Source organism: Adiantum capillus-veneris, chromosome 5 (assembly GCF_014529385.1).
Source record: "Adiantum capillus-veneris isolate H3 chromosome 5, ASM1452938v2, whole genome shotgun sequence".
Lineage (NCBI taxonomy): Eukaryota > Viridiplantae > Streptophyta > Polypodiopsida > Polypodiales > Pteridaceae > Adiantum > Adiantum capillus-veneris.
This window is the reverse complement of record NC_140935.1, coordinates 100,803,075-100,815,427: the sequence shown is the minus strand read 5'-3', so window position 1 is coordinate 100,815,427 and position 12,353 is coordinate 100,803,075. Positions and strand designations below refer to the sequence as shown.

Genomic DNA, 12,353 nt, shown 5'->3' with positions numbered 1-12,353 from the left:
TCGTAGTCTTTTGTTTGTGTGTTGCTATTGTACTTCTCGCTTGGGTGTCCAAGCGAGTTATAGACGGTCACACATGAACCCAATCCCCCCTATCGATCACCCTCTTTGAAAGCATCTGTGTATGGCAATGTTCCCGAGAGAGTGTGATGCTAAATTGGCTTTATCTGACTGAAAAATAATTCTAAATGAATTATTGGATCTATAAGTGAGAGGGTTTTCTCGCTTAAAACACAAGGAAAAATAATTCTAAATGAATTATTGGAATTTTAAGTGAGGGTTTTTCTCTCAAGAGACATCCGAGTACAAGTATTCCTGGTGCATCATTCAGAGTAATGACGAGAACACTTCAGCTAGTTGGATGTTTTTTTTTGTGCGCCTTGTTTTTTGCCTATCCATAGGTCCTCAGCCTTTGTCTATTTCAATGTCTTAACACAATATACCAATGTCCAAACTGAAGCAAAACTGCGATCGCAAATATTACAAGAAAACAAGAGATCAAGATTGTTAGACTGAAAGTGCAGTCAAAGATATAATCCGAGTAATGTTTCATATACTATGAAGACCAAAAAATTGTAATATTGAAAAATGAGACTACGCTCTCAAAAACAATCTGCACAATGTTCGATGACTTCATGAAGACAAATAAATATGATCTTTTTCAGAGCACCATTACATGTACCTTTGCTAACAAAATCGTCTCAAAACTGTTATGCTACAGTAAAATACAGTCTTTACACAATCCCAACGGAATTCCACTTGATACGTCAAACCAGAAACCTTTCATCACAATATAATGCAGCAACCTTACACACAGCCATGCAATAGGCAGAACCCACCGTCACTGGTTACTACAAAAGAATGCTCTATATTGAACAACAGCATAATGGACTCCAGCATTTGTAATGGGCTTTGCATCCAGCATGCGTCGAAGAAGCGTACCTGGCTTCTGCGTTGTTCTCACTTATAGAAACCCACCTCTCCTTGAAAACTTGAGCAACCCCATATCCAACCGAGGCTTAGGTTTGGATATTAGACTTTTCCTAGGAGCCAAGTAGGAAGAGGATTGCAAAGAGGCTTATGAAGTATGATGACATTTCTTCTCAAGCATTCATCATGGCATTCTTGTGTGCATTTTACCCTGTTTGGGGATTTAAAAAGATAAGCTAAGGTATATTGAACAACTTTTTGAGTTTGACAACAAGTTTCCATTCATCAACTGAAAGTTCATCCTGTAGAGACCAATTACACAACATATCAGTAGAAAAATTAAACCTTACCTACAAGTTATGACAAAAGCATCCAAAAAAAATAACTTACCCTGAAGCTTTCCTTCAAAACATCTATGGACCTTCGAGTTATGTGAGAAACAAGCTCATCCTGGTGATCAAAATGCCGACCATACATCTTCTGTATTTCCTCTGGAGTGCTACCCGCGATCTATAAAATCACACAACATAAACCATCAAAATACAAGGTGAGAGACAAACCATAGCAATCAAATATGTTAACTCTTCCAATCACACTCCATATAACTCATCACAGGTAGAGCTTGAACTACCTTCATTGCAACAGCCTGACCCTTCTTAGCAGTGTCCACCACCTTGTGGTTCACCTCCATGGAGGCAATCCTTCCAATGTCTATCATCTCCTGAGAAGGCACACAGATTGGTGTACCAACCTGAGCACACACACACAAAGCCAACAAGTCACAATGCTTGGACATCATAAAGCACCCATTCGCCTAAAACTGCCTCTAAAATCCTTACCCTGGCAATGCCTTCCGTCACATCCACACCAAGGATAATTGGATCTTTTTTGTTGAAAACAAATTCAGGCTTGATGCGCAAAACACATGGGAAAACTGCCTCTTCCGCAACTTCTTTACGTTTCTCCTCTCGGATGTTGTTCATGTACGCAGTAAATTGATCAAAGAGGTGGTAAATAATGTCGGCTGTAAAAATTCTCACCCCAAGTTCTTCTGCAAGCTCTTTAGCCTCTGGTGTGACCTTAACATCAAAGGCAAGAATTGTAGCATATTCCTTTTTCTTCCTTTCCAGCATCACACTAGCTCTCATAACATCTCGCTTGTGCACTGGCCCAATATTAATGCCACTGACTGGAATTTTAACTGCAGGGCTCTTTAAGAACTCTAGAAGTGCTTCCAAAGACCCAAGAGTTGAAGCTTGAACACAAACTCCCTCTCCACTTTTGTCCACACGGCTCATAACATTCTTCATATCTTCCATAGCTTCCTCTTTGACATCTTCAAGATCATCATCAGGACCAACCACATGCAGCTGCGTCCCTGCTATTGCATGCTCTAGTCCCTGAAAAAAAAATTATTTGTAAGTAAATCCTGAAATTTCAGCACCTGGAGTTGGCATTACTTGGATAGAGTATAATTACTTGAGCTGTAATCTTGATCCCTTGAGCAGCTTTAAGCTCCTTATGGTGGAGGTATTGACCCTGGATGCATCATTAGTTAGCATTTAGACATTGAGCAGTCCAAAACCTAGGAAACAAATGGTATAAGTCATACTTGAATACCTTTACACGAATTTCTTTCATCGGATGAGGAGTAAGAAGAGCCCTTATTGAAGTTACAATTGGACCCTGAAAATGTAAATGTCCAATGAAGCTATCGTTACAAACTTAAAAAATCTACCAACGGATGTACCATGAAGGTTTTAGTTACCCTTCGAAAACAAAATGATAATAGTGCCTGAAAAGTGTCCGTACCTGCATTCCACAGACCACTATCTGATCACCTTCATGAAGAACACCATTCACAAGAATGACATCAATGGTCGTCCCTAAACCTTCCACAACTTTCACTTCCAACACCGTACACTGCAAAAGACATAAACCATAAGTTACCATCAGTAATCAAAGTATATTCATCTACCAGCCTAATTCAGATTTTAATCTTACAACTCAATCGAGTAGAAAACCATCTAACATGTAATGTAAGAGTATGATGTGTCATTAAGGTTTCAGTCCACAATTCAGGTCCGCAATCTCACCTGCACCTCGCTGATATACATGAGTTTACTTTCCATCATTTGTTGGGTTAGAGTGATTAAAAGCATGAGAAGATCAGGCACTCCTTCCCCACTGCAAGGAAATACACATTAGAACTTACCAGTTACAGGTATCTAGCATATTAACGCATGGCTATAGCAAGAGTACCTGATTGCACTGGTTGGAACAATGCTAACGTACTTCCTACGGTCGGGGTTTTTGTAGTATAATTCCGAATTCAAACCTTGTTCTTTTAACTGTGTCACAATCTGAAACGGACAAAAGAGAAATTCTGAAACAGATAAAAGAGAAATCTAGCTTTTACCAGAATAGTAGAAAATGGTGTACCTCAGAGAGACGCCTCTCAAATTCATTCATAACATCTTTCGACTGCCGATCAAAAGCATCATTGATGGGAGAATTGGCACAGGTCTTCCAGCTATAGAGCCTGTCAACCTTCAAAATAGTGCTCATGTAGATAAGAGGACAATCCGACAAAGCACATAGCATAAAATTACCATAAACTTACCTTGTTTAAGGCAACCACAAAAGGGGTATGCCGCATTCTCAAAAGGTTTAAAGATTCAAGAGTTTGTGGTTCCATCCCATGCATGATGTCTACTACCAATATTGCAATATCACATAATCCAGACCCGCGGGAGCGGAGGTTTGTGAAAGATTCGTGTCCAGGAGTGTCAATAACCAGCAACCCAGGGACCCTCATGGTCACTTGGGTCTTCACATCCTTTGTCCTCTCAAGGATATTCACTCTAGGGAAATACGTGGCTCCAATCTGCTGAGTAATTCCCCCTGCCTCACCTTCCTGTACATTTGTTCTTCGGATACAATCCAAAAGCTTTGTTTTACCTGTATCAACATGCCCAAGAATACAGCAAATAGGTGACCTTAAATCATCTGCACTCCTGTTCGCAAGAGCCTCAGCCTTTCTTGTCGCCCGTTTGTTTGCAGCCTCTCGTCGTCGTTTAGCAGTAGAATCGTCCTCTTCACTATCCGTCTCATCTTCACTCTCTGAATCTTCTTCGCTTTCTTGCTTGGTGGTAGTTGGCCGTGAAGCAGGCTTCGGAGGTGAAGCAGACCTTTTCCCAAGAGAGACATCCTCAGGAGCTTGAGAGACGACAGGCTTTCCCTTCTTTGGAGCAGAAACTTCATCCTCTTCCTCCTCTGCAAAAGCACTCTTCACTGGAGGCAACTCTATATCATCAGCATCCCAGCTCTTGGCATCCCAGTCCTCATCATCCTCTTCAACTTCAACTTCAGCTTGAGCTTCACCTACCCCCTCCTCCTCGATAGGTACCACATCGGGAACAACTTCTGGCTCCTTTTCAACGGCATCGCTCTCCACAGGCATCTCTTGAGGCAATGGTGCCTCAGCTTCTTCCGGAGGTGGTTCTGTTGATGCTCCAGATTCACCTCCTTGAGGCCGCCTCTTCTTTTTATTATCATACTTGGGCTTCTTTGGCACAGACTCTTCTTTAGAAGAAGAGTCCAAATCCATACCCTTCTGTGCAAGTAGTTGCTCGCGCATGAGAGCTAATCTCTTTGCTTCCTCTTTTTGTTTCCCAGTCAGTAGCTTGCCTTCTTGTTTTTTTTTGAGCAACTTCTCCTTCTCTCGTTCTTTCTTCCTTCGCTTCGCTTCTTCTTTCTCCCTTTCCAACTCCTCAAGGCGCCGCAGTTCCTCCTCTTCTTTCCGTCTCTTCTCCTCTTCCTCCCGTCTTAGCCTCTCCTCAGTCTCTTTCTGCTTGGCAAGTCGTTCTTGCATTTCTCTAACATGTTTCGGCACTTTTTTATCCGGAACCTTACTTTTGGGAGCCTCCTGCTTCTCTTCAGTCACAGGGGTATCAACCTGGTCTGACTGCTTCCCAGCAGCTTTGGCTTTTTCCTTCTCCTTTTTCTTCTTTTTCTTCTTTGCAGCCGCTGATTCAACCCCCTCCACTTCCTCACCACCTTCTGGTGCAGGTTGTGAAGATTCTTGAGGTGGAGCCTCCTGAACTTGCTCAACAGTGATACCACTAGTAGGCTGTTTTTCAGGTCTGGGCCCATCAAGTTCGGCCAGGATTGCATCCAAGTCCTCTTCCTCTTGTGCAGTCCTCCCACTTTTCTTGCCCTTCTTTGCTTTTTTCTTTGAAGCAGCGCCTAAGTCTTCATTCTTGGCGGACTCAGCATTTGCATCAACCGGTACCACGTTAGAATCTTCCTGAGCTTTGGACGCTGCTTTTGGATCTTCGGGAACTTTTGACCCATCCAGCTCTGCAAGAATTGCATCGATGTCTGCATCATCAGTGACTTTTTTTCCTTTCTTACCCTTTTTCTTGCCAGTAAATTGTATCTCTTCTTCATCTGCCAACACGGAAGACTGACGTGTATCATTGCTTTGTAAAGACGAGCTGCCTGACTGAGCAGTTACAGAAGCACCCGCACCCAACAATGATGCATCTTCGGCATCATCATTTCCTACGGCTGTTGCTCCCTGCTTGCCTTTGCTTTTCTTCTTTCCAGAAAATGTAATAACGTCCTCACTGTCTAGAGCATGTTCATTGGGCACATCGCTTACAAGCCCATACTCACTGTCCTCGACCTTCTTTGAGTCCTTGCTCTTCTTTGATTTCTTCTTGCCTGTGAAAACTAACGCATCCTCATCTGCCACATCCTCAGCTAGTTCAATTGCAGCATTTGACTCATCAGCCTGATCATCTAACATTGCAAAACCCAGGTTCAAAGAACCCTCTGTAGATTTGATGCCCTTCTTGGCCTTGGATTTTTTTTTCCCAGAAAACACCAACGCATCTTCATCCAAGGCCACATCATCAACAAGCTCAACTTCCCTCGCTTCCACCCTTCCAACTTCCGAATCCACGGATTCTTTGGGAATTTTGTTTTTGCTTTGCTTCTTCTTACCAGAAAAGACAAGAGTTTCTTCCACTTCAGGGTCTTCAATTGAATGGTCAGCTGTCTCATCAGAAGTGTCCAAGGCAGCAACGCCAGTGTTGTCTGATTTCCCTTTTCTGCCTTTAGCCTTCTTCTTGCCAGTGGAAACCAACGCATCTGAGTCATCATCCACCTCAGAAGAGATGGACCCTATCTCCTCAGTTGCAGAAATGTTTGCATCCTTCTTTCCTGGTTTGGCATTCAACATGCCATTAATTGAAGCCTGTTCAGCTAATTCCACTTCATCCTCGTCCACATCACTCTCATCCTCAGCAAGGTCTCCTGATCCATCCATTTCATCCAGCAAAGCAAATCCAGCATTGGCCTTTGGCTTTCCTGCACCAGCTGCCTTCTTTCCTTTCTTTGGAGCTGTCAAATTCACCACACTTCTTTCTAGATTATCAAGAAGTTCATCATCATCGTCATCATCTCTACCTCTTGTGGCTTGCTTTCCTTTCTTTCCCCTTTTCGAACCATCACGGGACGGAGCAGACTCAATGGACTGAACAGATTTGTCATCATCGACAGTTGAGACATCGTACTCATCATCATCCACGGGCAATCCCTTCTTGCCCTTCTTACCTTTTTTCTTGGGTGCAACACCATTGTCACCAATGTTTGCAGAAAGCTCTGGCTTATTGCCATCAAGAGCTGAAACATCGTATTCATCATCGTCTACTGATAGACCTTTCTTCCCTTTTTTACCTTTCTTCTTGGTTGCAGCAGCTGGGCCATTGTCATCGAACGTCACAGAGAGCTCTGAATCCACATCATCGGGGTCAGGTTCAGCGTTTTTACCCCTGTTCTTCTTCTTTCCTTGTGAAGCCATCTAGCATAGAACTAATGGGTTAGCGTGAGGAGTAGCCTTTTCCTTCACAGGCGCACAAACTTAATATGCAAACAAAACCGCTCCACTACAGTAGGATTGTGTGTCTGCCTCCGTGCGTTTCTGTGTGTGTGTGTGTGTGTGCGTGTGTGTGTGTGTGTGTGAGAGAGAGAGAGAGAGAGAGAGAGAGATGAGTATCAGATCGAAAGAAAGATGCAACTGTCAAGAGTGAGATTGAGGACCGTCATTACGATGATCTCAAGCAGGCGGCCATGAAAGCTGCCATCGAGATCCTCTATTTTTTCCACACGAATGCTGAAGCAGGAGCAAATACCTGAGAAGGGTTCTACAGAAAGGAGAAGTATGCTATGACAATATATACGTCTTCGTCAGTTGTTCTTACTCTAGGTCTTCATGTGTGTATGTATATCATACAAATGTGTCTTCATTGAGGTATGCTTGAATTAAGTTGTTGCTAAAAGCATAAGCTTGGTCCAAGAATTCTTAGTGCCTTCACCTTTAAGACAAACGAGGCAAACCATAAGAAGAGGCATCATCCAGCGATAAGTCAGGTGGTAAGGTGTTTAATCAAGATTGAGGCAGCATTGCTCACAATCTATCACAAATGATGAAAAAAACTTCAAGAGAAAGTGAGGGGTTTGTGTGTAGTTGTTTTATCATAAATAATATGACATAATTGAACAAACAATTTGCTTTAAAAAAAGAAAATGATAAGTGCAAAAACAATTCAATCTTAGAATTATTTTTGTACAATGTTTGTAAGAATGAGGGCTCATTCCAGCATACAAATAACAAACGAACTTTTCAAGTAGTAAGTGAATGTGTAATCCAGTGTAGTACAGCTTGCCAAAGTCAAAAAAACCTTTCAAGATAAAAAAAGTCTTTACTTGTATCCATCCAAACAAACAACAATTCAGTGAGCTTTGTATGTGTTTTACGGGTATCAATGGATTATACCAGTTGTTATCCATGTCCATCTTACAAACTTTTAAAAAAAACTTTTCAAGCTAAGTCCAAAGTAAAACAAAATACATATTTTCTCTCATTTTCTTAAAAGAATCCCAAAGTTTCTAGTCAAAGAGTACCATTTTGTTTAGAAGGCAATCACCCCTTCTAATCCAAGTGTCAAAATTCCCTCTTTCCATATATTTTTTTAACAATTTTATCAGTTTATGAAAGCTCCACCAAATGAAGTTTATAAAAAGTTTTATTTACAGTTATTTTGTGTATATATATATAGCTCGTTTAAACTTGCTTTTAGATTGGATACCCATCATAGTGAATGGTCTCCAAGTCATCCTTTAATTTGTACATCTTTTATCATATACTTTTCTCAAGCTATCCAAGTAACAAGGAGCACCTCTAAAAGCCAGGCCTTACTCCGAACCATGAAGTCTCTTTTTTTATAAGTGCTAGCACCATAACAATAATCAAAGCTATAACCGGAGCAACATCTGGCCGAGTGAATGCAAAAACTGTAATGTATATCCTAACCTTACCAAAGTAAAGGCCAAGAGCTGCCATAGTGTGCAGCCGGGTACAACACCCTAAAGATCATTATGTGTTTTTTTCAATACATAAAAAGCAGTGCGCAATAGGGCACAAAGACATCATCACCCATATATGTAACCACCCAATCATAATTAATGCGCAGTAAACACCTCCAACCTATGTAAGAGGCCAGTCAAGTCTTTGATGGTGTTATAAAACTCAAAAAAAGCGACAGTATTAAGTAAACCACGCAGCAATCTGATGCTCATTAAGCCACCAAGGTAGGCTCGGTTACTGCCAACAGAGTAATGACAGGCTCAGTGAGTGGCCAACTTGAGTGGCTGTTGTAGATAGCGAGCTCCATACTTTAGTGTAAAACAAAACGCAATTCTTTTTTAGTAGAACAACAAACAAAGCTAAGTGAGGGGCAGAGAAGAGCCCTCACCTCTTTATATAGAGGAGGGAGGTGGGCCGCCAAATCCTTGTAATGAGCAGAATCGGCATGAGTGGAGCGACTCCCTTCTAAGACAGCGAGGCCGCCTATGTTGCAGAGGAAATAACGCTAGCGCCTTCACGGCCAGTTTTGCCATAGGGTAGTAAACCACTCGAAAAGAAAAAATGTATTTGCATGTCTTGTAGACGGGCCAAGTCCCATGGTGTGGACCCAATAAAGTGAAGCTTTAGGAGTTAAATTGTCAAAAATAAGCTAGGGGCTCTTAAGTACTACTCTGCGTGTGTGTGTGTGTGTGTGTGTGTGTGTGTGTGTGTGTGTGTGTGTGTGTGTACCCGCCCTATCCCAGGCACCAAACACAATGAGTCGCTAGTAGGCCCATTGTGAATGGGCCTACTACCTTATTAGAGAAATGAGATTTTCTTGGTTAAAGTGTAACCCAGGCAAGTCATGCTGAGTAAGAGTTTGTAAAATTTTGTTTTCTATTAAAGCCGTTACGGCAAGATTTCCCTATTAGTAGTTTTATATCTTCCTAGGCAAGGAGATAGTTGAAAGAGGAGTAAATGATTAAATACAACAGGCTGGTACAAGTGCTAATCGCTACTTTGTGAGGCCTATTACTATTCCTCTTAATGAACTCCAAAGGTGGTAGTTTAAGGAGATCTCTTTTCCACACATACCTTAGGTCGTATCCTCCAACAGAAGGAATATGAAGGGAGATAGAAAGGTTAAGGAACTGTACCGAAGTGCAAAAAGCCCCGTTGGGTGTTATGAAATCGTGTAAAGAAGTAGGTTCAATCTTTAGATAGTGAGGGATAAATCGGGCATATTTCCTCGAGGAAAGCTTTATTGTTGATGCTTAGTATGTCATCCATATATCTGTAAGTATGTCTGAACAGTGACAGTATATCCTTCCTATAATCCATGGCTTGGAGAAACCATTTGTATTCGAAGAAGGCCAGGTAAATATTACACATAAGCGAGAACATGAGAACCCCATGGAAATGCCTAGGCATTGGTTGAAACAAAGTCCACCAAAAACTATAGTACAGTTATTAAGCAACCATGAGATGTAGATACAAAGCTTCTCTTCATTGAAGTGTAAGGGGTGTACGGAGTAAGTCTTTTTTAGTCATAGAGTTTTTTGTTAGCCAGAAGGGGGTGTACTATATTTGTAAGAAGTCGTGGAAGATTTTTTGTTTAGTGGCACAAATAAGTTCTAACTCAGCTAGTATTAGGTCAAGGCAAAGAGTGATATCCTTGGTGATATCAGTAAAGATACCATTGGAAGCGTCGTATATCCATATAAACTTATGCTTATGTATCTTATAGGTGGGAAACAATACTGGTAGTTTAGTGTTCTGTACAAAATAGCTTAGATTCCCTAAGCGTTTTGAGATGTTACTAGTAACTGTTTGTAATAAAGAGTTAATTCTTTCAGACACCCGATCGTGGGCAGCATTCCAAGCAAGGTTTTTGCAGATAAGAGTGGGACATTTAGAGCTTTTGTCAAGCCCGACTATGAACCATTTATTAGAAATATTTTGAAAATCAAGAGCAAGCTGTGATGTAAGCCAAGAGTTATTAGTAGATAACCATTTTCTAGGAATTTGTGATATTTTCTAAAATAAACATTCTTTCATCACTTTAGTTAAGTCTAGTAGGATTGTCTTCTCCAGTCGGAGAGAACTGACAAGGTCAGTTAGGCAGCTTAGTATACCTGATAGAGCAAGGTAAGGGTTTTTGGGAGAGTTAGATATGTGATTGATCCCATTGGTTAAGATTCTACATACTTTAATATTCTCAATAATGCTAAGATCACAAGTACAAAACAATGTTTGTAAGGACGAGGTCTCATTCTAGTATACAAATAACAGACGAACTTCCCAAGTAGTAAGTGAATGTGTAATCCAGTGCAGTACAGCTTGCCAAAGTCACAAAAAACCTTCCAAGATAAGATAGAGTCCTTACCTGCATCCATCCAAACAAAACAGCAACTAAGTTAGCCTTGGATGTGTTTTATAGATATCAATAGACTATACCAGTTGTTATCCATGTCCATCTTACAAACTTTTTAAAAAAACTTTACAAGCTAAGTCCAAAGTAAAACAAAATATATATTTTCTCTCATTTTCTAAAAGAATCCCAGAGTTTCTAGTCAAAGAGTACCATTTTGTTTAGAAGGCAATCACCCCTTCTAATCCAAGCGTCAAAATTCCCTCTTTCCATATATTTTTTTAACAGTTTGATTAGTTTATGAAAGCTCCATCAAATGAAGTTTATAAAAAGTTTTATCTATAGTTTTTTTGTATATATATATATATATAAAGCTCGTTTAAACTTGCTTTTAGGTTGGATACCCATCATAGTGAATGGACTCCAAATCATCCTTTAATTTGTACATCTTTTATCATATACTTCTCTTAAGCCATCCAAGTAACAAGGAGCGCCGCTAAAAGCCAGGCCTTACTCCGAACCATGAAGTCTCTTTTTTTATAAGTTCTAGCACCATAACAATAATCAAAGCTATAACCGGAGCAACATCTGGCCGAGTGAATGCAAAAACTGTAATGTATATCCTAACCTTACCAAAGTAAAGACCAAGAGCTGCCATAATGTGCAGTAGGGTACAACACCCTAAAGATCATTGTGTGTTTTTTTCAATACATAAAAAGGAGTGCGCAATAGGACACAAAGATATTATCACCCATGTATGTAACCACCCAATCATAATTAGTGCGCAATAAACACCTCCAACCTATGTAAGTAACCATAGCTATCCAATATACAAGGCCAGTCAAGTATTTGATGGTGTTATAAAACTTAAAAAAAGCAACAGTATTAAGTAAACCACGCAGCATTCTGATGCTCATTAAGCTACCAAGGTAGGCTCGGTTACTGCCAACAGAGTAATGACAAGCTCAGTAAAGCAGAGCAGAAATTGCTTTCAAAAGCCAATGTAAACATAGAGTAGCCATTAAAAAACAGAGAATATGAATGGCAGCTATTGGTACCTGAAAAACCTTTTCCTTGCTCAGTAACCACGAAGTATAACAGTAACCTGAGACCCAGTGGAAGGGTAAAAAGCCATGTCACAATATCATTATCATACATACTCACCGTCCATGGAGGATCATAACCAGGTTCAGAGCGAAAACCTCATGTAGACCCACAAAACACTAGCTACAATAGTATTAGCAAAGTGAAATTGCCCCTTTAAAAAAAAAACTGCAAGGAAATATGCATGGGTAGAGTGGCCAACCTGAGTGACTGTTGTAGCGAGCTCAATACTTCAATGTAAAACCAAATGCAATTCTTTTAAAGCAGAACAACAAACAAAGCTAAGTGAGGGGCAAAGAAGTGCCCTCACCTCTTTATATAGAGGAGGGAGGTGGGCCGCCAACTCCTTGTAATGATCAGAATCGGCATGAGTGGAGCGACTCCCTTTTGAGACAATGAGGCCGCCTATGTTGCAGAGGAAATAACCCTAGCGCCTTCACGGCCAGTTTTGCCATAGGGTAGTAAACCACTAAAAAAGAAAAAACGCATTTGCCTGTGTTGTAGAGGGGCCAAGTCCCATGGTGTGGACCCTAATAA

The 12,353-nt window shown here is 40.8% G+C and overlaps 1 protein-coding gene across 3 annotated transcripts; it reads right to left on the bottom strand.

The window, feature by feature from the left end:
* Positions 1–633: 633 nt before the first annotated feature.
* On the bottom strand, positions 634–7,263 carry LOC147457821 (uncharacterized). 3 transcript variants are annotated; one of them, XM_086512610.1, is made up of 12 exons: positions 7,128–7,263; positions 3,551–6,796; positions 3,370–3,477; positions 3,190–3,290; positions 3,024–3,114; positions 2,740–2,850; positions 2,548–2,613; positions 2,407–2,466; positions 1,767–2,327; positions 1,559–1,678; positions 1,318–1,437; positions 634–1,229 (listed from the first exon to the last, which is right to left on the bottom strand). In XM_086512610.1, the coding sequence occupies exons 2-12, from the start codon at positions 6,794–6,796 to the stop codon at positions 1,164–1,166; spliced, it is 4,650 nt and encodes a 1,549-aa protein (XP_086368736.1). In that variant the 5' UTR covers positions 7,128–7,263; the 3' UTR covers positions 634–1,163. The 3 variants fall into 3 exon arrangements, with proteins under 3 accessions (XP_086368736.1, XP_086368735.1, XP_086368734.1); XM_086512609.1 differs by having other exon boundaries at positions 7,045–7,169; XM_086512608.1 differs by having other exon boundaries at positions 7,036–7,156.
* Positions 7,264–12,353: the final 5,090 nt, after the last annotated feature.

Bases quoted from the DNA above. Each gene is read 5' to 3' on its own strand.
- LOC147457821 (XM_086512608.1), bottom strand. The intron at 2,467-2,547 runs GTATTCAAGTAT...TGATGCATCCAG, and splicing joins TGAAAGAAATTCGTGTAAAG to GGTCAATACCTCCACCATAA. The intron at 1,230-1,317 runs GTAAGTTATTTT...TGGTCTCTACAG, and splicing joins TTTTGAAGGAAAGCTTCAGG to GATGAACTTTCAGTTGATGA.